Raw genomic sequence first — 25011 nt, 5'->3', positions numbered from 1 at the left:
GAGATCTATTCTGGGGGAAGTCGGTATCTGTTGGTCATTTTTTGCTTTATATGTATATTTTTTAATTTCTATTTTAGTTTGTGTGTTTTTCCTCTTGTTTTAATTCTGGGTAGGTGCTCAAACAACTGCAAAATTAGTATAGTTGCTTGTAGATCTCAGATCCTCTTCGTGCCTGGGTGTGGCATTACAACCCATGCTACGTTATGCAGTAGTCAGGTTGTTGGTTGTTTGCATGTACTGTCATATTGTGCAAGAGTGTGGATGCGAAGCCATAGATCTACACATGTTAGATTTGTCGTTGACTGTATCTTTCTTCCTCCTTAGACCAAGGGTATTGTAACTCTGAAGATTCAAGCTAGTATAATCTGTGGCTTCTCTGGTTATAGGGCCTTGTTTGTGTATTTCATTTGCTGTCATTATACTAGGAAGGAAATGAAAAATTTATTTATAAAGGTTTCTATGTGCATAGCTGTTTAAACGCTCATTTTTTAGTGGTTATGGTTGATGCTTGGTTATAGTATATTACTGTATAAAGTTTCATCAAATAAATGATTAGATCCCAGGGGTTTTCTATAATTACCATGTAAGATTTCTTATTTTATTCAAATTTAAAAAAAGACTAAATGCCCAGTAACATTAGTGATGGCCGGCTGAGACAACCTCTTAGGCCGGTTTGTATATATGTTCGTCTTTTATCAATAAATTTGACTGTTTTTTGCTTATTATTGGCTTATTAGTGTAGGAATTTAGTTTAAACTGTGGGAAGCTCTCTTAGTCTTTTTGAAAACAGATCCCTTGCTCAACCCAGGCTCAGTGGCACTTGTTGACTCTTATTTTTTTTTTATAGTTATAATTGGCTGATGTTGATCAGAGGCATTAGCATATTATGTTGTAATTTTGTTTGTCCATCACGTCATAAGAAATGGTATAGCTTTACAAGTTTTGGAGGGGATAACGCATCTGATATTTCCATAAATAGTAAGAAAAGGAGAGTTTCTTCATCTTGGTTATTGAAATGTTGCTCTTTTGGTGTCAAGTCTGCTTTATTTGTTGTGACTTTTTAGTTTAGTTTGGTAGAATTCTTGTGGCCAGTTTCTACATTTTCCTGGTTTTGGACTTTCAAAACATGTTATGGATGTTTTCAGAAGCTCATACTGTTTTTCCTGTTGTAGTGATTAAAAATGCCCCGCTATGATGATCGTTCTGGAAACACACGGCTCTATGTTGGCCGACTGTCTTCTCGTACCCGTACACGTGATCTTGAGGATCTTTTCAACAGATATGGAAGGTTAGTTCACTGAATGTGATTTGTTTAGATGTTTCTACTAAATAATAATCTTAAAGAGCTACCAAACAATAGTCTGTTATAATCTATAATTTATTGCTTATATACCCCTCTGTCTTTTCTTTTTATTTAGTCGTTCCTAATTTAGGGTTGCCAAGTCATGTTTTCCCTCTTCTGCTATTTCTTGGTTGGGTGTACCCTACACAGTTTGCCCTTTATTAGTGCATAGTCCGCATTGACACTTTCCTCTCTTTGCCCATCTTTCCTATTTCTGTTGGGTGTTGAATTGCAATTGTTTTTTTTTTGGTTTGGTTTTGGGCTATTTGTACATTGACTTTATAGATATTCTTTTTCTAGGGCCATACCTCTTTTAGTCTTTCTTGGGGTTTATGGAGTACTTGTGGTATTATGGGCATATGGGAAAATCATTTCCTCTTCCTGTTGTCAGGTAATTTTTTTAATGCTGGCAGTATTTTCATCTTTTCTTCTCTTATGCTGCCACGGTTTGGTATGTTCAATGTTTTGTTCCTTCTATGTTTTAGAAGATGGCCAAACCATGGATTTCCTTCTATGGAATATTGTATGCTATAATGGGTTAGTCTGTTTTGTTTCCTTCGAGATTGAAGGAGATGGGGTGGGGTGGGTCCTAGCCAAGCCATGGATTCCTTATTGTTGGGATATTGTTTCACTGCTTCTGTGCCTTTTAACTCTCTGAGGAAGTTCCAGCCCAAGTTGCGTGTTAACTTGAATGATGTTGTTGAAGGTTAGTCGGCTCTTACCCGGCATGGAGGTCAATGGGGAGAGAGTGACCTTGGTGGGATTGGTGGCTATTCTTGCAAGGGTGTTAATAGGAGACTTTGGCGCATATAGACGTGCATCTTTCTGTAATGTTCTTGCGTACATTTATGGAATGGCAAGGGTGAAAAATGGTGTTTGATTCATCTGAGAGGCGAACTATCATTCGATTCGATACCTTGATGCACTGCTCATTGTTTCTGGCAAACGTTTCCGCAGAGTCCGTGATGTGGATTTGAAGCACGACTTCGCCTTTATTGTAAGTATTCAAAACCATATCCAGTACCTTTCGAATTTGTTATGGATACTGCGTATATATGTTCTATGGATGTGGCTGTATCATGCATGTTAACTTTCGGAAGACCAATGTTATCTAGTCATCTACGCCAAATTTGTAAATATCGATAGTCAAATAATTTAAGAAATGGATTGAACACATTGATCTAATTGCAGCGGACAAATGTTTTTCCCTCATTCGAGTTTATTTGAATAATATTTGTTATCTTGGTCATGCAATTATGGTTTGTTCTTCCGTGTGTTACCCTTGGTTTCTCTTAGAAATTTAGTGATCCTCGTGATGCGGATGAAGCAAGATACTATCTATCTATCTATCGTGGTTGGCTCTGTCTATCTCAAATTTGATGGAAAAACCCCTTGAGATTCTTCATTTCTGTGATCGAAAGGTTTGTATTGTTATCCCCGTTCCAAGTCTTATTGTTAAGTTTTTTTTTCTTCAAAGCTCTGGCAGAGCTGCGCAGGGTTTTAATACGCTCTGATGTATAATCATGTGCCGTCCAAAGAGTCTCATGGCATAGCCTTAGTCTTTTGTAGGTTTTTTTTTCTTCAAATAATACGCTCTGATGTATAATCATGTGCCGTCCAAAGAGTCTCATGGCGCAGCCTTAGTCTTTTGTGGAATACAATTTATAAAAGTATCTTATATGCAATTTGTCAATTTGTTAACTTATAAAAATATCTTATCTTATCTGCAATTTGTTCGGTGAATTTTCGTTGCACGGCGACTCAAACATGAGGTTGCCTCGCTCGCATGGTTATTTTTGAACGTGGAAAGCATGGCGCCTCAAACATGAGGCTGCCTCGAACATTACTTAGCTTTCAAGTATTTCTCTTAAATATTTTTTTCCATCGTCGAGAATATACTAAAAATATATATAAAATTTGTATTCCACAATATTCTTTATCTTATCTCTTTGCTTAATATATGCACGCAAATAATTAATAAATCTTATCTGTTTTCTTAATATATGCACATAAATAATTGAATTTATCATATGTTAATATGCTTCTTCATTTTTAAAATCTTTAAAAATGGTGAAGGCATTTTCTCTATCTATATTTAAAATAGAAAAAAGCCCAATCAAATTGAAATTGGTATTAGGATTTATAATAATTAATTTAAATTTTAATCGTTATGAATTACATTTGGGCTTTATTTGAGACTATTTTAAGTGATGTTTTATTCATTATAAGAAATACTTTTTTTTTTTTTTTTAATTCCATCTTCATATCTAAATTTACTTATAATAACTTAAAATAAAACATATAATTCATTTCACATTCCTAACCTTAAAATAACAAATTCTTTTGACATTCCTAACTTTTAAATAACAAAATCCAAAATCCAGGCAACCTGAGAAACATAAATTATATCTATATATGCGTTCATTTAATATTATGAAAAGTTAATTCCCAAATTCCCAACGATAATTGCACAGGAATATATGTTAATATCTTTGATTGAGATTATTAGACATTGATCTCATTTAGTCCCTACCTGGGACTAATAGCGCTCGATCAGGCATTGACTTCCTATTAATTTGAGTTGACCGGAGCATTTAGTTGATGTTTTTCGCTTTTACCCAAAGTTTTATTTTGAAACTTTGATGTTTTTTGCTTTTTATCCAAAGTTTTATATTGGAGGTCTTATTGTCGGATTGCTGAATTTCCAAATCCAAATTTCGTGACTTTTTTGTTTTACCCAAAGTTTTCGGAGGTCTTATTGCCGGGGATATCGATTGAATGTTGTGACAATTCATCTTACCGAAAGTCGAGTTTGCAGAATGTTGTGACAATTAATTTTATCCAATGTCCAATTTACATGTTATGACAACTGATTTTAAGTTTGGGGCAAAGTTTTTTTAATATATGTTGGAGACTTAGAACAGGTGGCAGCTTTTGGTCGTGCACAACAACGAGCTGTTGGCGTCAGGAGACTTCTAGCAGGTGGCAGCTGCCGGTGCTTATAATACCGTCTTGTAATACCGTGTTGAGGGCAACCGTTTTCCTTTCTAATTTAGGAGATTATGCCAAGGAGAACACAGGACCAGGACCTGTGAAGCCTGGCGTCGATACAGTGGATTCAGTATTAACCTTGTATCCGATAGGTATTGTATTCAGAATTATAAATCTCAGCTGAGAATATCAATATGGTTACTATCTGATGGATGATGCATGCACTGCTGAAAGGATGTTTGTGCTTGGCGGTGCCAGTAGGGGAGATCTATTCTGGGGGAAGTCGGTATCTGTTGGTCTTTTTTTGCTTTATATGTATATTTTTTAATTTTTATTTTAGTTTGTGTGTTTTTCCTCTTGTTTTAATTCTGGGTAGGTGCTCAAACAACTGCAAAATCAGTATAGTTGCTTGTATATCTCAGATCCTCTTCGTGCCTGGGTGTGGCGTTACAACCCATGCTACGTTATGCAGTAGTCAGGTTATTGGTTGTTTGCATGTACTGTCATATTGTGAAAGAGTGTGGATGCGAAGCCATAGATCTACACATGTTAGATTTGTCGTTGACTGTATCTTTCTTCCTCCTTAGACCAAGGGTACTGTAACTCTGAAGATTCAAGCTAGTATAATCTGTGGCTTCTCTGCTTATAGGGCCTTGTTTGTGTATTTCATTTGCTGTCATTATACTAGGAAGGAAATGAAAAATTTATTTATAAAGGTTTCTATGTGCATAGCTGTTTAAACGCTCATTTTTTAGTGGTTATGGTTGATGCTTGGTTATAGTATATTACTGTATAAAGTTTCATCAAATAAATGATTAGATCCCAGGGGTTTTCTATAATTACCATGTAAGATTTCTTATTTTATTCAAAGTTAAAAAAAGACTAAATGCCCAGTAACATTAGTGATGGCCGGCTGAGACAACCCCTTAGGCCGGTTTGTATATATGTTCGTATTTTATCAATAAATTTGACTGTTTTTGGCTTATTATTGGCTTATTAGTGTAGGAATTTAGTTTAAACTGTGGGAAGCTCTCTTAGTCTATTTGAAAACAGATCCCTTGCTCATTGACCCAGGCTCAGTGGCACTTGTTGACTCTTATTTTTTTTTATTTTTTTTATAGTTATAATTGGCTGATGTTGATCAGAGGTATTAGCATATTATGTTGTAATTTTGTTTGTCCATCACATCATAAGAAATGGTATAGCTTTACAAGTTTTGGAGGGGATAACGCATCTGATATTTCCATAAATAGTAAGAAAAGGAGAGTTTCTTCATCTTGTTTATTGAAATGTTGCTCTTTTGGTGTCAAATTTCCTTTATTTGTTGTGACTTTTTAGTTTAGTTTGGTAGAATTCTTGTGGCCAGTTTCTACATTTTCCTGGTTTTGGACTTTCAAAACATGTTATGGATGTTTTCAGAAGCTAATACTGTTTTTCCTGTTGTAGTGATTAAAAATGCCCCACTATGATGATCGTTCTGGAAACACACGGCTCTATGTTGGCCGACTGTCTTCTCGTAGCCGTACACGTGATCTTGAGGATCTTTTCAACAGATATGGAAGGTTAGTTCACTGAATGTGATTTGTTTAGATGTTTGTCCTAAATAATAATCTTAAAGAGCTACCAAACAATAGTCTGTTATAATCTATAATTTATTGCTTATATACCCCTCTGTCTTTTCTTTTTATTTAGTCGTTCCTAATTTAGGGTTGCCAAGTCATGTTTTCCCTCTTCTGCTATTTCTTGGTTGGGTGTACCCTACACGGTTTTCCCTTTATTAGTGCATAGTCCTCATTGACACTTTCCTCTCTTTGCCCATCTTTCCTATTTCTGTTGGGTGTTGAATTGCAATTGCTTTTTTTTTTTGGTTTGGTTTTGGGCTATTTGTACATTGACTTTATAGATATTCTTTTTCTAGGGCCATACCTATTTTAGACTTGCTTGGGGTTTATGGAGTACTTGTGGTATTATGGGCATCTGGGAAAATCATTTCCTCTTCCTGTTGTCAGGTAATTTTTTTAATGCTGGCAGTATTTTCATCTTTTCTTCTCTTATGCTGCCACGGTTTGGTATGTTCAATGTTTTGTTCCTTCTATGTTTTAGAAGATGGCCAAGCCATGGATTTCCTTCTATGGAATATTGTATGCTGTAATGGGTTAGTCTGTTTTGTTTCCTTCGAGATTGAAGGAGATGGGGTGGGGTGGGTCCTAGCCAAGCCATGGATTCCTTATTGTTGGGATATTGTTTCACTGCTTCTGTGCCTTTTAACTCTCTGAGGAAGTTCCAACCCAAGTTGCGTGTTAACTTGAATGATGTTGTTGAAGGTTAGTCGGCTCTTACCCGGCCTGGAGGTCAATGGGGAGAGAGTGACCTTGGTGGGATTGGTGGCTATTCTTGCAAGGGTGTTAATAGGAGACTTTGGCGCATCTAGACGTGCATCTTTCTGTAATGTTCTTGCGTACATTTATGGAATGGCAAGGGTGCAAAATGGTGTTTGATTCATCTGAGAGGCGAACTATCATTCGATTCGATACCTTGATGCACTGCTGTTGTAGGGAAAAGTATCCGACTCGGATGACCGTAACCCACTCTAAGGGTGACAGTTCCTTAGCAACAACTGTAAAACAAACTACTGAAAGTTTACTTCTTTATGAAAGAAAAAGAGAATGGAGGAAGCACTAACCGTTGCCTTGCGCTTAATGTCGAATCCAAACTCTCCTCTTTGGCTGCTTGCTCCTAGCTCTTTGTCCTTCTGCTCACCCAGCTGCAATGAGATCCTGCACAATGACAAAGAAGGAAACTACAAGAGGCATGCAATCATAACTGGTTCATGGATTAGTGTAAACCAAACATGCAATCATCACAATATATAATTGAAACAAAAGCACATAGAAGAACCTCAATAGCTTTTATTAATGAAGAAATAAAGGTTCTGAGAGGATTACAACCATTGCAGGCTCCAACCCAGCAACACCTCCCAGCAGAAAGAATTGCTCTTCTTCACCTCTCTCAAACAATCACCCAATAACTCAAGAATGAAACCAACAGCATATCATTACTTTGCACAAAATTCCAGCCTCCTGAGCTCATAGGAGAGAGCTCAATATATAGATGAATTGAGAAAGGATGAGTCAGCTTGCAACTGATGTGTAGCTGCCTTGTGTCCTCTCTCTCTTCAGTTAATCTTTAGTTGATCTTCAGTTCTTGAGTCCACTTGGTGAACCTTGCTTCCACTTGGAGAAACAAAGCCTCTGACTCATCACAAGGCGAAATACCTGATCCAAGTGTCATTTTTGGAAGATTCCCAAGCAATGACTCACTGTGCCACATGTCCAAACTCGCCCAACGCAGGTGGGCTTTGTTCTACCTGCTTTGCAACGCAGGTACACCATGGAGCAGTTGTGTTTCAGCGCAGAAACCCAGTGGATCACCTGCTTTGATTTCAGGATTGCTTGTTTTTGAGTGTTTTCAGGTGGAGAACTGATCTGAGAGCTGTTGGTTTGCTGACCTTGTTCCTCTAGGGGTAGGAACATCATGTTTAGGGAACTTTGGATCCCTTGGATTATTGACAATTCATGCTTATTGCTGTAAGGCACAAAATTGTCTATAACAGATGCCCCCTAAAGTATGAGGTCGTTTATCGGGTGAAATGCTTTATTGAGAGGATCCGAAGTTCATTCAATCTGCTGAGAAGTGTCCTGTCATAAGATACAATACAATACATTATTTTTCATACATTTTTCATGATCTAGCTGAGGCGGGCATTCCCATGCTCAGCTTTATAAATACATTTTGGTACATAGAATAGACGATCGTCTGATGCTAGACTGATAATTCTCTGCCGAATTTATCATCCTTTGAAAAGGATGATCATCTGCTGCAATGATGTACATATCAAATGTCTTTATGTCCTGAATATATATCGCAGCCTGGATGGATGAAACTAGATCCGGGGTCTTCAAACTCTTCCGATCTTTACTCGATGTACAAGTCGATCCATGTGAGAATTTCTTGAAGTCGAAAATGGAAAGACATCGCTTGATTACCGGTCAATAATGTAAACCGTTAACAAGCGCGAGAGGAATCACCGATAAGGATGATGACCCTCAAGGTACGGCAGTACAATCTACATGGTGGGAATAAAGGACTTGGCGTCGACCACCATGCGAAATCTTCTGGTCGAAGGTCATTGATGTATACCTATCGCCGGAAGTGAGAAACTTGCCATTGAGGCATGCAAGCTTCAAAGTACTGAGGGGGGTGTTCCTAGATCAACTCCTTGGATAATGAGCTGATGTCGACAAGGAGCGATCCGTCAAAGGAGGGCCTTAATGAATCCCACATCAGTGACACGGAACAGAGTTAATGATTATGATGAGGTGAAAACAAACTGTGATGTATGATTCAGGGTGGCGGTCATGAAGTGGATGAAGGATAATGTATGGCAGTGGGTAGAACACGGTTGACTCTTTACAGAACCACATCTCTTGAACATATAACGACACTGATGTGATGGATTGGTAGCATTACCCCAATTGTGGATGGTGTGGCGAGGACCATGATTCTGCGACCGGTGAATGAAACAACCCAACCCGAAGTGCTACGAAGGACAAAGTGTCATGTTCAAGAGCGACTTGCTACCATTAATACTGTGAGGTTCTCCCAATTTTTCCCCAGTCATTGCTGACCAGTACCTCTTTATTTTTGTCAAGCTTGAGGAGGATAACATATGCTTGTTCTATAACCTGCCCTTCGGGCAAGCCCATCGCTATGTTTTAACGAGCCTGGCGATAGGGAAACTCGTTCTCGTCTAAAGACAAGTTTGTCGCTATTTAATCATTTTAACGAGTCTAACGACAAGGAAAACTCGGTCCTTTTCATTTTTAGAGAGTCTGAAAAGGTATGAAAAGTTAACTCCAAGATTCCTTTTTCGTTATCTAATCCCTTAAGTCCGAAAAAGTATAAAACAATACAGAAGGGATGAATTTTCGGTTGCTTTAACGAGCCGAACAAAACAATCGCTCGATCTTTTTGTGCAATAATCCCTCAGGTCCAAAAAGATTAAAATCTAAAGGAGGGATAGCTTTCCGGTCGCTTTAACGAGCTGGAAGGCCAAAACTTGGCAAACTTTTCATATTTTACGAGTCAGTGAAAAGAGCTCAAAGAAGACTCGTCTTTTGAGGAACGAGTGATGAACAGGGATAGCAGCAAATTCCAGGTACAGGTTGGAATTATCCAATCACGGCAGTGTCACAAGGATGGCTAAGTGAAATCACTCTTCGCAGTTGTTCCTCAAAATGGGTAAACAAACATATGGAGGTGAACGATTGGCCAAATGAACAGATGGAGGTGAGGGCATATAAACACGACCAAGGGCTTTTAATATGGCTTTCAAAGGTTACATTTCTCGAGGTTGTTTACCGGTTCATTTTTTCTGGATGAGCTTGAACTGCTAGGGAAAGATTGCTCACAATTTACGTTTATTTTTTAACGAGCATGAACTTCTGCACAAAAACTGCTCGATTCTTGCGTTTATTTTTTAACGAGCATGAACATTGCTAAAACTGCTCGATGATATGTTTGCATGCCCCCAGCATAATAATGCAAATCGAGGTGCATGCCCCCCAAGCTTCATTGCATTCAACTTTGTTGGTTGGAATGAAGGTTTACCATTGAGATCTGGAAAGGGGATCGTTTCATTTTTTAATGAGGTTGACATAGTAAAAGAACTATCCTCATTGCCCACTGTATTTACAGTACTCGATAGAAAATCGAAAATTGAAGGATGATAAAGGTTATTTTGAGTATCTTCCCCACAACCCGGGAGAAGGGAACGATGGTGGGAATCATTCCATGGTGCCCCGTCAATTACCATTGATTGGACTATTCCTTTGTCGGTTCCATGCACTCGCGACCAAGGACTTAAAGGGGTGCCATATTCTCTAGACCTATCTATCCAAACGCTTGATGAGCATTGATTTGGGGTTGCCCCCCAGGCCAAGGAAATTGTTTGCTACAATACTTCCATTGGGCTTGGGGACAAAACCTTTGCATGATCCATGCTGATATCGTTTTCTGACATCTTTTGTGCAGAAGATATCATATTGCAGGTTCCTACTGTCGCCACTTCGCCCACAATGAACGTTGGCGGAAGGGTGAAAGTTCCCATTAATGTAGGATCTTTTAGTAGGCCTACTCCGATATTTTGAAACGAATGGTCGCTTCCATGGATCAGAGGAATGCTTCCTGTAACTTGTGAACCATTAGGGAGGAAATTTTGTTGGTCAATGATCGTAATCCCTCCTTGAAAGGGGAATGCGATTTTCCTAAAATAGGTCGACACAACAGCTTCCATGGCATAAATCCATGGTCTTCCCAGTAGGATGTTATAGTCAAGATTGCCATCAATGACTTCAACATCTATTTCTACTGTTTTGCCCCCTAGTTCAACTTTCAGGTTACTAAGGATACCGTAAGGGGTATATATATCCTTCTGTCGAATGCTTTTAATGTTGTCGATGATCGCGACAAGGTTGGAGATCCTAAAGTTTTCCAGCAACTCATCGACATAATACACGTCGATGCTCCCTCATCAATAATCGTTCTATGAACTGTTTTGTTGAGGGCTTTCACTTGGACGAGGAAAGCTAGTTGAGCTAGAAACTGAGGATCATATCCTTTGTGATCAAAGGATACAAGATTGGAATCTTTAGGATCCACCCCACCAATTGCTGATAACAATGCCTGCCTTTGGGATGGGCAATTTTGTAGTACTTCAAGAGTCGACATAGCAGACGGCGATTGCGCCAAATCTTCCACTATATTATAATGCTGTGTCGCTCTGGCACGAGGATTAAATGTCGACTTGTGTACTACTCCCTTTGGCGGTTTTATTGTTAATTCATGTGTGATGGGGGGTACAACTTCTGCCGAAGTTGTTGTCGAACTGCTAGGTTGATCTTTACCTTTATCGTTCGACACTTGTGGATTCCCGTAATCTTTGTTCCTTGTCGAAATCAAAGCATCATTCTGTTGCTTCGATATTGATAACATAAGCACTTGTGACAGTGAAGCATTTCCACTACCAACCAGATTTTTTCCTCGATCGGGAAACGGATCAGTTAACACAGCTGGAGTTTGCGAACTCTTTAAGAATCTTTTTAGATCAGCTTTGTATGGACATTCTCTCGTCCAGTGATCCTCATCACATATCTGACACCCATAAGGTGGTTTCCTATCTCGAGGAGGGCTTGAAGAAGTTTTTCGAGGAGATGACTCTCCTTGTTTCTTCTTCTTCCCTTTGTTTTGATTCTTCTTGCTTCCTGGTTGATTGGTTTCTTTGCCCCTATCTGTCGATACGGCATTTACTTCCGAAGCAAGAACTTCTTCATGCGCATTTTGATTCGAATCCTTACGGGCCTTCTTTTGATTGGTCCTTTTCGGATTCGTGTTTGCCGTGCTAATCACGCCATCGCCGACATGAGAGTCACTGTTTGATTTAGGAGGAGGAGGGATTGAAAACTCTGGTCTAGGGGCGTCTGGTATTTTGTCATAGAGCGTGCCGGACTGAGTATATACTAAATCCAAGTATTGTGCACGAGCGATAACTTGCTCTTCTGTTACGACTCCTCCCTTTGCTACATCTTCCGTTATAGCCGAAAGTAATGACTTTATAAACCACTCAGCTAAAAGCTGATCAGGAACGTATGTTTTAACCATTCTTCGTCGACGTCGCCACTCATGTATATGATCTGATATATGAGTTGCGGTTGTCTGTTTGAAGTTAGTCAATATCTCTGTTCCTGTTTCATACCTTATTGGTAATTGAAAGTGGGTCAAAAATGTCGTGGCAAGGGAGCCAAAATTGTCGAACGAAGCTCTAGGCAATTCTATATACCATTTTGCCGCTGGACCTGTCAATGTCCTCTGAAAGAGGCGAAGCCTTATCGAGTCGTCATTCAAAGTGTTCGACGAACACCATAGATGAAATGTCATCACATGATTCGACGGGTCTTCACCTGGATTTCCATTGAATTTAGGAATGTCGGATGGGAGTTTGTGTGGAATCACTGGCCACCAAGGGGCGTAAGCAATTGGATCGTTTGTTAACCGATGTAAATCAGGCAACTCTAAGGTCGCCACGAATGGTAACTGCTGGTTCAAGTTAGGTGAAGCGTAACCAGGATACGATGGAATCGCCTGAACAGTCGGTCTTTGCATACCGGCATAATGGAGTTGATGTTGGTATGATGAATACGGTTGATGGACTTGACCACTATAAAGTGGTTGATTTTGACCATTTTGAATATATGGTTGTCCAGTATTCGCAAATATTTGCTGTTCAGAACCTTGGTACACTTGTCGGAATTGCGGCTGTTGGTATTGCATTATCCACGGTTGCGACACCATGGGTTGTTGTGCTACACTAACCATTGGACCAAGATGTGGGGTAGTTGTACCCAACTGTACTTGTGTTGTCCCACCAGTAGGTGATTGTGGTTGGGTCGCAGGGTCAAGTGGCTGTTGCATGAGAACCTGAGTAATCTGAGGTTGACACACAACAGGCATTGTTTGAACTTGTGACACGGTCACAATAGCCGGTGTAGTTGGGATGTTTGTCACAGGTACACACTGTTGCATAGAATATACAACTCTCGGTGGCTGGGATAGCACCGGTACCCAACTACTCGTTGCAATTCCGCCATAACTTGAATAAGGTTGAGAGCTCCCGTATGGGTACTGCCCCCCATACGGTAGCAACCCAGAACTCAAGGCAACTGCCTGCCTTGAAGGACTGGATGGCCTAATTAGATTCCCAAAAGGGTCAATTTGATGAGCCTCACCATGAGAGTTACCAGACATTACTCCGGAACAAACAGGAACAAACCATACTGTCGAGATAGTCTCTTGCTGGACTCCTTCTAGCGACTGCGAGCTAGTTGGGACAGATGGTATGCCGGCAAACATTGTTGGATTTGCAGCAGGTAATTCTGCCGTCGCCGTGTCATTCGACACAGTCCTAGATGTCAACGGTTGTTCAGTCATTTTTAGTCTATCCAATTGATCACCTAGTGATTCTACAGGAACTTCCACTGGTGATGGACAAACTTCTGTTGTAGCAGGAAATAGAGTGACCCCTACTCCAATTCGAATTGGAGTGGATACTTGCGGTTCCTCTATAATTTCCTCTATCGCAATCAGACCAGGTGGAAGAGGAAGACCGTCAGGTCCGTAAAAGATTTCCGGTGCCGAAGAAGGGGTTGTATCGACCGCGACGGATGTTTGAGGAACAAAACTCTCTGGACCGGTTACAGATGGAACTGGTTTAGTCATATGAGTATTTGCCCCCAGACTAGGATCAGTATTACTGTCCCTCTGTGGCGATTGAACTTCTTCTATTGAGGCAGGGTTTCCAGAAATGTTTGGAGTGACCAGAATCTCAGATGTTGTTGGAACGCTTGTTCTAACTTTTAAAGGAGATTTTGAACTGGTTCGACGAGCTCGCTTTGTCCGGATTGTTTTCGATACCGGAGACAAAGACGGTTGACTCGCAAGCCTCCGAGAACGACGGATAATCAATTGACTTTCTTCCACGATTGCGGATTACTCGATCAACTAAAATATAAAGGGGAAAATTTGTGTTTCTGATTTGAATGAATTTTATTAGACGCTTTTAAACATAACTTTGCTTTTTCATGTTTTAAGAGTCGAGAAAAAGTTAAAGATGACTCTAGTCGCCTTCGATGTATTAACGAGCCCGAAGTGACAAATGCTCGGTTGGACCTTTTCAGTTATAGAGTTTGAAAAGGGCCAAAAGAAACTGCTCTGGAGATCTAGGCAGAGGGTGTGCCAAACCTTTCACGAAACCACAGAATACGTTTTACGGTACGGGTGGTTGATCTTCGTGAATGCTGTGTTCACTGCATCGCGATTAGTAGGGCGGCCGACACGGCTTCCTATGGATAAAGGATAATTGCCTATAGGGGTCTCCCAATATATATGCGACGGTACGTGGGAGCACAAGTCCGTATTAGTGCCACCGACTCTCAGGAGGAATCACCCACCTTCGTAGAGATCGACAGTCACTATGTTTAACGACGCCGGAACACGTCTCTACCTAGACCTCTAGATGTTTGCGTTATGTTTCAAATGCATTGTTAGGTTCATTCAGTGTATTTTAAGTTGATGTTTTTTAAAGTTTGCCTTTCAAGGTTCACCACGAGATGTATATGACAAATTCCTAAATGCAGCCTAAGATGAGAAGCAAGCTTTTTCAAATCTTTTTGACTGATGAAAATCTTAACTACTGAGAGAGAAAGAAGGCAAATTCTTTTCACACAGTTCATACAGCACAAACTAATGCACTTTCTCCTAAATCATCATGCAAACTTTTTTCAAATGCAAAATGCACAATGCATGTATTTTCTTTTCCCTTTCTTAATGTGGATGGATACAAAAAGAAAGTGGTTATATAACTTTGATTTCGATTTAAAGCGAAAGTAAACAAGTTTGTCCAAAATCAAAAGACACCTTAAGATTCACTTTGTTTAATCACTGGAAATACATGAAATCAAACCAAACTAACGAAAGTAAAATGACTAACCAGCTATGGACAGCAAACAAGCTAACTCTTTAGACCAGCAAAATGCCTAACACAGGTTCAGATCTAAGAGGCCAAAAGCATGACTAGTTTACTTTTCGTTATGGGAAATTGTAAATGAGCAAGAAATACAAAGAACAAGTACAATTTCGTTATATAACAGAGGCAGAATGATGGCAAGTAATATTGGTTTCAAAACAGGCACAAGACTGACACCTAGCAGCAAAACTAAGTGAAAACAGGCAAGAGAAAGGAGGAAACCCCAAATGCACTAAGCAAATTTGGGTCAACGCAAGCTCTGCACAGTCAAACTAGCTCTCAGCGCAGGTAGCCAGTTCGGGACCTGCGTTGCAAAGCAGGTAGCCTGTGTACTACCTGCTTTGGAAAACGAGAGTTGCGTTTTCACAGTTTCCGGGTCATAATTTTCTAAAAAATGCACGGTTTTTGCTCAAATCAGAAGCATTCAGTCAAGCACACTTAAAGGGATGATTTAGAAGGTGCAAAGCTATCACTAAGAGCTTACAAGGATCTTTGTAGATCAGCTCTTCAAATCATGAATCTGCTCAGACAATGAGCAAGAGTAGCAGCCCCTCTACTTCGCTTTTGATATAGTCAAAAGCTTTTCGATTTGGTACTCTTTTGTTCAGGAAATGAATAGCAAAAATACTACAAACACAATCAAACGGATACGATCCCCAGTGGAGTCGCCAGTTTGTTGTAGGGAAAAGTATCCGACTCGGATGACCCTAACCCACTCTAAGGGTGACAGTTCCTTATCAACAACTGTAAAACAAACTACTGAAAGTTTACTTCTTTATGAAAGCAAAAGAGAATGGAGGAAGCACTAACCGTTGCCTTGCGCTTAATGTCGAATCCAAACTCTCCTCTTTGGCCGCTTGCTCCTAGCTCTTTGTCCTTCTGCTCACCCAGCTGCAATGAGATCCTGCACAATGACAAAGAAGGAAACTACAAGAAGCATGCAATCATAACTGGTTCATGGATTAGTGTAAACCAAACATGCAATCATCACAATATATAATTGAAACAAAAGCACATAGAAGAACCTCAATAGATTTTATTAATGAAGAAATAAAGGTTCTGAGAGGATTACAACCATTGCAGGCTCCAACCCAGCAACACCTCCCAGCAGAAAGAATTGCTCTTCTTCACCTCTCTCAAACAATCACCCAATAACTCAAGAATGAAACCAACAACATATCATTACTTTGCACAAAATTCCAGCCTCCTGAGCTCATAGGAGAGAGCTCAATATATAGATGAATTGAGAAAGGATGAGTCAGCTTGCAACTGATGTGTAGCTGCCTTGTGTCCTCTCTCTCTTCAGTTAATCTTTAGTTGATCTTCAGTTCTTGAGTCCACTTGGTGAACCTTGCTTCCACTTGGAGAAACAAAGCCTCTGACTCATCACAAGGCGAAATACCTGATCCAAGTGTCATTTTTGGAAGATTCCCAAGCAATGACTCACTGTGCCACATGTCCAAACTCGCCCAACGCAGGTGGGCTTTGTTCTACCTGCTTTGCAACGCAGGTACACCATGGAGCAGTTGTGTTTCAGCGCAGAAACCCAGTGGATCACCTGCTTTGATTTCAGGATTGCTTGTTTTTGAGTGTTTTCAGGTGGAGAACTGATCTGAGAGCTGTTGGTTTGCTGACCTTGTTCCTCTAGGGGTAGGAACATCATGTTTAGGGAACTTTGGATCCCTTGGATTATTGACAATTCATGCTTATTGCTGTAAGGCACAAAATTGTCTATAACAACTGCTCATTGTTTCTGGCAAACGTTTCCGCAGAGTCCGTGATGTGGATTTGAAGCACGACTTCGCCTTTATTGTAAGTATTCAAAACCATATCCAGTACCTTTCGAATTTGTTATGGATACTGCGTATATATGTTCTATGGATGTGGCTGTATCATGCGTGTTAGCTTTCGGAAGACCAATGTTATCTAGTCGTCTACGCCAAATTTGTAAATATCGATAGTCAAATAATTTAAGAAATGGATTGAACACATTGATCTAATTGCAGTGGACAAATGTTTTTCCCTCATTCGAGTTTATTTGAATAATATTTGTTATCTTGGTCATGCAATTATGGTTTGTTCTTCCGTGTGTTACCCTTGGTTTCTCTTAGGAATTTAGTGATCCTCGTGATGCGGATGAAGCAAGATACTATGTATCTATCTATCGTGGTTGGCTCTGTCTATCTCAAATTTGATGGAAAAACCCCTTGAGATTCTTCATTTCCGTGATCGAAAGGTTTGTATTGTTATCCCCGTTCCAAGTCTTATTGTTAGGTTTTTTTTTCTTCAAAGCTCTGGCAGAGCCGCGCAGGGTTTTAATAAGCTCTGATGTATAATCATGTGCCTTCCAAAGAGTCTCATGGCACATCCTTAGTCTTTTGTAGGTTTTTTTTCCTTCAAATAATACGCTCTGATGTATAATCATGTGCCGTCCAAAGAGTCTCATGGCGCAGCCTTAGTCTTTTGTGGAATACAATTTATAAAAGTATCTTATATGCAATTTGTCAATTTGTTAACTTATAAATTTATCTTATCTTATCTGCAATTTGTTCGGTGAATTTTCGGTGCATGGCGCCTCAAACATGAGGCTGCCTCGCTCGCATGGTTATTTTTGAACGTGGAAAGCATGGCGCCTCAAACATGAGGCTGCCTCGAACATTACTTAGCTTTCAAGTATTTCTCTTAAATATTTTTTTCCATCGTCGAGAATATACTAAAAATATATATAAAATTGGTATTCCACAATATTCTTTATCTTATCTCTTTGCTTAATATATGCACGCAAATAATTGATAAATCTTATCTGTTTTCTTAATATATGCACGTAAATAATTGAATTTATCATATGTTAATATGCTTCTTCATTTTTAAAATCTTTAAAAATGGTGAAGGCATTTTCTCTATCTATATTTAAAATAAAAAAATACCCAATCAATTTGAAATTGGTATTAGGATTTATAATAATTAATTTAAATTTTAATCGTTATGAATTACATTTGGGCTTTATTTGAGACTATTTTAAGCGATGTTTTATTCATTATAAGAAATAATTTTTTTATTTTTTTTTAATTCCATCTTCATATCTAAATTTACTTATAATAACTTAAAATAAAACATATAATTCATTTCACATTCCTAACCTTAAAATAACAAATTCTTTTGACATTCCTAACTTTTAAATAACAAAATCCAAAATCCAGGCAACCTGAGAAACATAAATTATATCTATATATGCGTTCATTTAATATTCTGAAAAGTTAAATCCCAAATTCCCAACGATAATTGCACAGGAATATATGTTAATATCTTTGATTGAGATTATTAGACATTGATCTCATTTAGTCCCTGCCGGGGACTAATAGAGTTCGATCAGGCGTTGACTTCCTATTAATTTGAGTTGACCGGAGCATTTAGTTGATGTTTTTCGCTTTTACCCAAAGTTTTATTTTAAAACTTTGATGTTTTTTGCTTTTTATCCAAAGTTTTATATTGGAGGTCTTATTCCGGATTGCTGAATTTCCAAATCCAAATTTCGTGACTTTTTTGTTTTATCCAAAGTTTTCGGAGGTCTTATTGCCAGGGATATCGATTGAACGTTGTGACAATTCATCTTACCCAAAGTCGAGTTTGCAGAATGTTGTGACAATTAATTTTATCCAATGTCCAATTTACATGTTATGACAACTGATTTTAAGTTTGGGGCAAAGTTTTTTTAATATATGTTGGAGACTTAGAACAGGTGGCAGCTTTTGATCGTGCACAACAGCGAGCTGTTGGCGTCAGGAGACTTCTAGCAGGTGGCAACTGCCGGTGCTTATAATACCGTCTTGTAATACCGTGTTGAGGGCAACCGTTTTCCTTTCTAATTTAGGAGATTATGCCAAGGAGAACACAGGACCAGGACCTGTGAAGCCTGGCGTCGATACAGTGGATTCAGTATTAACCTTGTACCCGATAGGTATTGTATTCAAAATTATAAATCTCAGCTGAGAATATCAATATGGTTACTATCTGATGGACGATGCATGCACTGCTGAAAGGATGTTTGTGCTTGGCGGTGCCAGTAGGGGAGATCTATTCTGGGGGAAGTCGGTATCTGTTGGTCTTTTTTTGCTTTATATGTATATTTTTTAATTTTTATTTTAGTTTGTGTGTTTTTCCTCTTGTTTTAATTCTGGGTAGGTGCTCAAACAACTGCAAAATCAGTATAGTTGCTTGTATATCTCAGATCCTCTTCGTGCCTGGGTGTGGCGTTACAACCCATGCTACGTTATGCAGTAGTCAGGTTGTTGGTTTTTTGCATGTACTGTCATATTGTGCAAGAGTGTGGATGCGAAGCCATAGATCTACACATGTTAGATTTGTCGTTGACTGTATCTTTCTTCCTCCTTAGACCAAGGGTACTGTAACTCTGAAGGTTCAAGCTAGTATAATCTGTGGCTTCTCTGCTTATAGGGCCTTGTTTGTGTATTTCATTTGCTGTCATTATACTAGGAAGGAAATGAAAAATTTATTTATAAAGGTTTCTATGTGCATAGCTGTTTAAACGCTCATTTTTTAGTGGTTATGGTTGATGCTTGGTTATAGTATATTACTGTATAAAGTTTCATCAAATAAATGATTAGATCCCAGGGGTTTTCTATAATTACTATGTAAGATTTCTTATTTTATTCAAAGTTAAAAAAAGACTAAATGCCCAGTAACATTAGTGATGGCCGGCTGAGACAACCCCTTAGGCCGGTTTGTATATATGTTCGTATTTTATCAATAAATTTGACTTTTTTTGGCTTATTATTGGCTTATTAGTGTAGGAATTTAGTTTAAACTGTGGGAAGTTCTCTTAGTCTTTTTTAAAACAGATCCCTTGCTCATTGACCCAGGCTCAGTGGCACTTGTTGACTCTTATTTTTTATTTTTTTTTATAGTTATAATTGGCTGATGTTGATCAGAGGCATTAGCATATTATGTTGTAATTTTGTTTGTCCATCACATCATAAGAAATGGTATAGCTTTACAAGTTTTGGAGGGGATAACGCATCTGATATTTCCATAAATAGTAAGAAAAGGAGAGTTTCTTCATCTTGTTTATTGAAATGTTGCTCTTTTGGTGTCAAATCTCCTTTATTTGTTGTGACTTTTTAGTTTAGTTTGGTAGAATTCTTGTTGCCAGTTTCTACATTTTCCTGGTTTTGGACTTTCAAAACATGTTATGGATGTTTTCAGAAGCTAATACTGTTTTTCCTGTTGTAGTGATTAAAAATGCCCCGCTATGATGATCGTTCTGGAAACACACTGCTCTATGTTGGCCGACTGTCTTCTCGTACTCGTACACGTGATCTTGAGGATCTTTTCAACAGATATGGAAGGTTAGTTCACTGAATGTGATTTGTTTAGATGTTTGTCCTAAATAATAATCTTAAAGAGCTACCAAACAATAGTCTGTTATAATCTATAATTTATTGCTTATATACCCCTCTGTCTTTTCTTTTTATTTAGTCGTTCCTAATTTAGGGTTGCCAAGTCATGTTTTCCCTCTTCTGCTATTTCTTGGTTGGGTGTACCCTACACGGTTTGCCCTTTATTAGTGCATAGTCCGCATTGACACTTTCCTCTCTTTGCCCATCTTTCCTATTTCTGTTGGGTGTTGAATTGCAATTGGTTTTTTTTTTTTGGTTTGGTTTTGGGCTATTTGTACATTGACTTTATAGATATTCTTTTTCTAGGGCCATACCTCTTTTAGTCTTGCTTGGGGTTTATGGAGTACTTGTGGTATTATGGGCATATGGGAAAATCATTTCCTCTTCCTGTTGTCAGGTAATTTTTTAATGCTGGCAGTATTTTCATCTTTTCTTCTCTTATGCTGCCACGGTTTGGTATGTTCAATGTTTTGTTCCTTCTATGTTTTAGAAGATGGCCAAGCCATGGATTTCCTTCTATGGAATATTGTATGCTATAATGGGTTAGTCTGTTTTGTTTCCTTCGAGATTGAAGGAGATGGGGTGGGGTGGGTCCTAGCCAAGCCATGGATTCCTTATTGTTGGGATATTGTTTCACTGCTTCTGTGCCTTTTAACTCTCTGAGGAAGTTCCAGCCCAAGTTGCGTGTTAACTTGAATGATGTTGTTGAAGGTTAGTCGGCTCTTACCCGGCCTGGAGGTCAATGGGGAGAGAGTGACCTTGGTGGGATTGGTGGCTATTCTTGCAAGGGTGTTAATAGGAGACTTTGGCGCATCTAGACGTGCATCTTTCTGTAATGTTCTTGCGTACATTTATGGAATGGCAAGGGTGCAAAATGGTGTTTGATTCATCTGAGAGGCGAACTATCATTCGATTCGATACCTTGATGCACTGCTCATTGTTTCTGGCAAACGTTTCCGCCGAGTCCGTGATGTGGATTTGAAGCACGACTTCGCCTTTATTATAAGTATTCAAAACCATATCCAGTACCTTTCGAATTTGTTATGGATACTGCGTATATATGTTCTATGGATGTGGCTGTATCATGCATGTTAACTTTCGGAAGACCAATGTTATCTAGTCGTCTACGCCAAATTTGTAAATATCGATAGTCAAATAATTTAAGAAATGGATTGAACACATTGATCTAATTGCAGCGGACAAATGTTTTTCCCTCATTCGAGTTTATTTGAATAATATTTGTTATCTTGGTCATGCAATTATGGTTTGTTCTTCCGTGTGTTACCCTTGGTTTCTCTTAGGAATTTAGTGATCCTCGTGATGCGGATGAAGCAAGATACTATCTATCTATCTATCGTGGTTGGCTCTGTCTATCTCAAATTTGATGGAAAAACCCCTTGAGATTCTTCATTTCCGTGATCGAAAGGTTTGTATTGTTATCCCCGTTCCAAGTCTTATTGTTAGGTTTTTTTTTCTTCAAAGCTCTGGCAGAGCCGCGCAGGGTTTTAATACGCTCTGATGTATAAACATGTGCCGTCCAAAGAGTCTCATGGTGCAGCCTTAGTCTTTTGTAGGTTTTTTTTTCTTCAAATAATACGCTCTGACGTATAATCATGTGCCATCCAAAGAGTCTCATGGCGCATCCTTAGTCTTTTGTGGAATACAATTTATAAAAGTATCTTATATGCAATTTGTCAATTTGTTAACTTATAAAAATATCTTATCTTATCTGCAATTTGTTCGGTGAATTTTCGGTGCATGGCGCCTCAAACATGAGGCTGCCTTGCTCGCATGGTTATTTTTGAACGTGGAAAGCATGGCGCCTCAAACATGAGGCTGCTTCGAACATTACTTAGCTTTCAAGTATTTCTCTTAAATATTTTTTTCCATCGTCGAGAATATACTAAAAATATATATAAAATTGGTATTCCACAATATTCTTTATCTTATCTCTTTGCTTAATATATGCACGCAAATAATTGATAAATCTTATCTGTTTTCTTAACATATGCATGTAAATAATTGAATTTATCATATGCTAATATGCTTCTTCATTTTTAAAATCTTTAAAAATGGTGAAGGCATTTTCTCTCTCTATATTTAAAATAGAAAAAAACCCAATCAATTTGAAATTGGTATTAGGATTTATAATAATTAATTTAAATTTTAATAGTTATGAATTACATTTGGGCTTTATTTGAGACTATTTTAAGTGATATGTTTTATTCATTATAAGAAATAATTTTTATTTTATTTTTAATTCCATCTTCATATCTAAATTTACTTATAATAACTTAAAATAAAACATATAATTCATTTCACATTCCTAACCTTAAAATAACAAATTCTTTTGACATTCCTAACTTTTAAATAACAAAATCCAAAATCCAGGCAACCTGAGAAACATAAATTATATCTATATATGCGTTCATTTAATATTCTGAAAAGTTAATTCCCAAATTCCCAACGATAATTGCACAGGAATATATGTTAATATCTTTGATTGAGATTATTAGACATTGATCTCATTTTGTGTACGTGCATCACCAAAAGAAGCCTATGTAGGGACATCAACATCAACATTCTCTCTTCTTTTCCATATAACAAAAATATTGATAACATTTATGAATACTTAACTGCAGGTTTTGCACTGGAGATGCTGCTATTAACTATTTTTTTCTTTTAACTTTTTTTAACCTTTTTGGATTACTTTTCACTTTTATGATTAGAACAGTTCTAGTATTGACATTAACATTCCCAAGATATATCTCAAAGGAAAAATTCTGCTATTAACTATTTTTTTCTTTTAACATTTTTTATTTTTTTCTTTTAACCTTTTTAACCTTTTTGGATCACTTTTCACTTTTATGATTAGGACAGTTCTAGTATTGACATTAACATTCCCAAGATATACCTCAAAGAAAAAATTCTGTTACAAAAACTTACGATCTCTCTCATTAATTTCTCACACTAAAATGTATTGCATACCTACACTTAGCCTTTCTTGGCACACTCTTAATCCCCACGGCCTGCGATTCCTACAACAAGAGGTTGCAATATGCTTGTACTAATTACAAATATAGGAAGCAACATATTTCTGCATCCCAACGGTATTATACAACTATTTTTCATGTTAAAAGTTGGCCACCTTCTGTGGAACAAAACGAGAAGTCTTTAAATAGTTTACTGACATAGAAGTCTTTTTACTGACATGTTGACTGTTTTCACAACGTGTTTAGCTGACTTAAATAGATGGAGAGCGTTTGTATTGTTGTTGTGGCAGACCCGTGATTTTTTAACAAATTATACATTGAATTCGCATATAGCAGAAAGCAGAAAGCGTTTGTATTGTTGTTGTGTTGTGGCAGACTCCGGCAGGGACCGGCTGCATGCAGCACTTGTTATGATTTAATTATTGTTTATTATTTTTGGAATTATCATAATTCCCAAGAAAATTTGTGATGGATTGCATGCTTGTTTTTGAATTAACTAAGATCATTGTAGGATTCCAGACAATAACATGTATTTCTAAGCATCTATTCTTACATTTTTCCGTGCTTTAAATGTCTATTGTTCAGATAAAAGTTGAGCATGACCAGATATTAAGGTTTTAAAATATCTAAATCTAACCATTTTGAAATTCCTTATACCATTCCATGCTTTTGTGATATAAAATAAAAAACAAATTTAATTTTTAAATAGGAAACAATATTAATCTCTTAAATTGAAACTTGATAATTGCACAACTATCTTGAAAGGTTGATATGCTAAATGTATTAATGTAAGATTAGGATTAAACTATTAATATTTTAAGATTTCACACAATGTCTATTTTCCTGAGGAGTCAAACGTACTTAACGTGATTTAGTAAATCTATTCAACTTTGTTGTGTGGAGGTTCAGAGTAACTGATGCAGGGGCATAAGTTATTTGAAATTGATCGAGAGGTCAATGAATTATATAGAGGGGTTGGTTCCTTAGTACTAGGTAAATTATAGGGAGTGGTTGGTTCCTCAATACTAGGAATATGTTACGATTAGATTTTAACTGAAATTTTTGAGTAGCTAATTTTGTTATGTAATTAATGTAATGATAGAGTTTGTTGTAAATGATCCTATTCTTGAGGATTGAATGAGCTTTCTTTGTAATCTTTTGATAGATAATAAAAAGCCATATCTATGGAAAGAGGATTCACGGGTGTTCTGTGTGTGCGTACAAAACAATCTTGTGCTTTTTCCCTATCGTTCATCAGTTCTTTGTAATTGATTTGAATAAATCTGTGCATTTGCTGTATGAAATTGATATATCACAGTTGTGGATGTTCAGGAATCTGTGGCTTTAATTTCCATTTCACGACTACATTAAGGAAATCCACGCTGAGATTTGCATTACATTTATATTGAAGGGGAGAAAAATCTATAGAGGAGGACAATTGGGTTAAGAGGGAAGTGTGTACTAACAGTGTCACACTGAGGTAAGGTGTTATTTGTTGGAAATGATAATCCTAACCACCCTCTTAAGAACACTCACAAACGCCACGTTTGCCCAGTCAACTATTTCAGGTTTGTGATTTTGTTTGCGGGGGTAAGCACTGAAGTCAAAGTAGAAATACAACACTAACTA

At 37.9% G+C, this 25011-nt stretch overlaps 2 protein-coding genes and 1 long non-coding RNA gene across 5 annotated transcripts; all 3 read left to right on the top strand.

The window, feature by feature from the left end:
* Positions 1–1059: 1059 nt before the first annotated feature.
* Positions 1060–2674, top strand: LOC149184303 (serine/arginine-rich splicing factor RS2Z32-like). Of its 2 annotated transcripts, none has more exons than XR_016257771.1 (2): positions 1060–1288; positions 2049–2394. XR_016257771.1 is itself a non-coding variant. In XM_089418889.1 (2 exons), exons 1-2 carry the CDS (start codon positions 1182–1184, stop codon positions 2430–2432), a joined length of 240 nt encoding a protein of 79 aa, XP_089275015.1. In that variant the 5' UTR covers positions 1092–1181; the 3' UTR covers positions 2433–2674. The 2 variants fall into 2 exon arrangements, 1 of the variants encoding a protein (XP_089275015.1); XM_089418889.1 differs by having other exon boundaries at positions 1092–1288; positions 2300–2674.
* Positions 2675–5778: 3104 nt separating this feature from the next.
* On the top strand, positions 5779–17177 carry LOC149184302 (serine/arginine-rich splicing factor RS2Z32-like). Of its 2 annotated transcripts, XM_089418888.1 has the most exons (3): positions 5785–5895; positions 16745–16784; positions 17084–17177. In XM_089418888.1, exons 1-3 carry the CDS (start codon positions 5789–5791, stop codon positions 17165–17167), a joined length of 231 nt encoding a protein of 76 aa, XP_089275014.1. In that variant the 5' UTR covers positions 5785–5788; the 3' UTR covers positions 17168–17177. The 2 variants fall into 2 exon arrangements, 1 of the variants encoding a protein (XP_089275014.1); XR_016257770.1 differs by lacking the exons at positions 16745–16784; positions 17084–17177 and adding an exon at positions 6658–6805 and having other exon boundaries at positions 5779–5895.
* Positions 17178–20227: 3050 nt separating this feature from the next.
* Positions 20228–21285, top strand: LOC149184301 (uncharacterized). The gene is made up of 2 exons (XR_016257769.1): positions 20228–20338; positions 21101–21285. It is a non-coding gene; the product is annotated as an uncharacterized LOC149184301 (long non-coding RNA).
* The last annotated feature ends 3726 nt before the right edge of the window (positions 21286–25011 follow it).

The sequence above is a fragment of the Pinus tabuliformis genome, chromosome 3_2, assembly GCF_031772625.1.
Source record: "Pinus tabuliformis cultivar Carrire ecotype Pingquan chromosome 3_2, CPIR1, whole genome shotgun sequence".
In the NCBI taxonomy this organism is placed as follows: Eukaryota; Viridiplantae; Streptophyta; class Pinopsida; order Pinales; family Pinaceae; genus Pinus; species Pinus tabuliformis.
This window is presented reverse-complemented; position numbering and strand designations above follow the sequence as displayed.

Bases quoted from the DNA above. Each gene is read 5' to 3' on its own strand.
- LOC149184303 (XM_089418889.1), top strand. From the start codon at position 1,182: ATGCCCCGCTATGATGATCGTTCTGGAAACACACGGCTCTATGTTGGC. The intron at 1,289-2,299 runs GTTAGTTCACTG...ACGTTTCCGCAG, and splicing joins CTTTTCAACAGATATGGAAG to AGTCCGTGATGTGGATTTGA.
- LOC149184302 (XM_089418888.1), top strand. From the start codon at position 5,789: ATGCCCCACTATGATGATCGTTCTGGAAACACACGGCTCTATGTTGGC. The intron at 5,896-16,744 runs GTTAGTTCACTG...ACGTTTCCGCAG, and splicing joins CTTTTCAACAGATATGGAAG to AGTCCGTGATGTGGATTTGA. The intron at 16,785-17,083 runs GTAAGTATTCAA...GGTTTCTCTTAG, and splicing joins AGCACGACTTCGCCTTTATT to GAATTTAGTGATCCTCGTGA.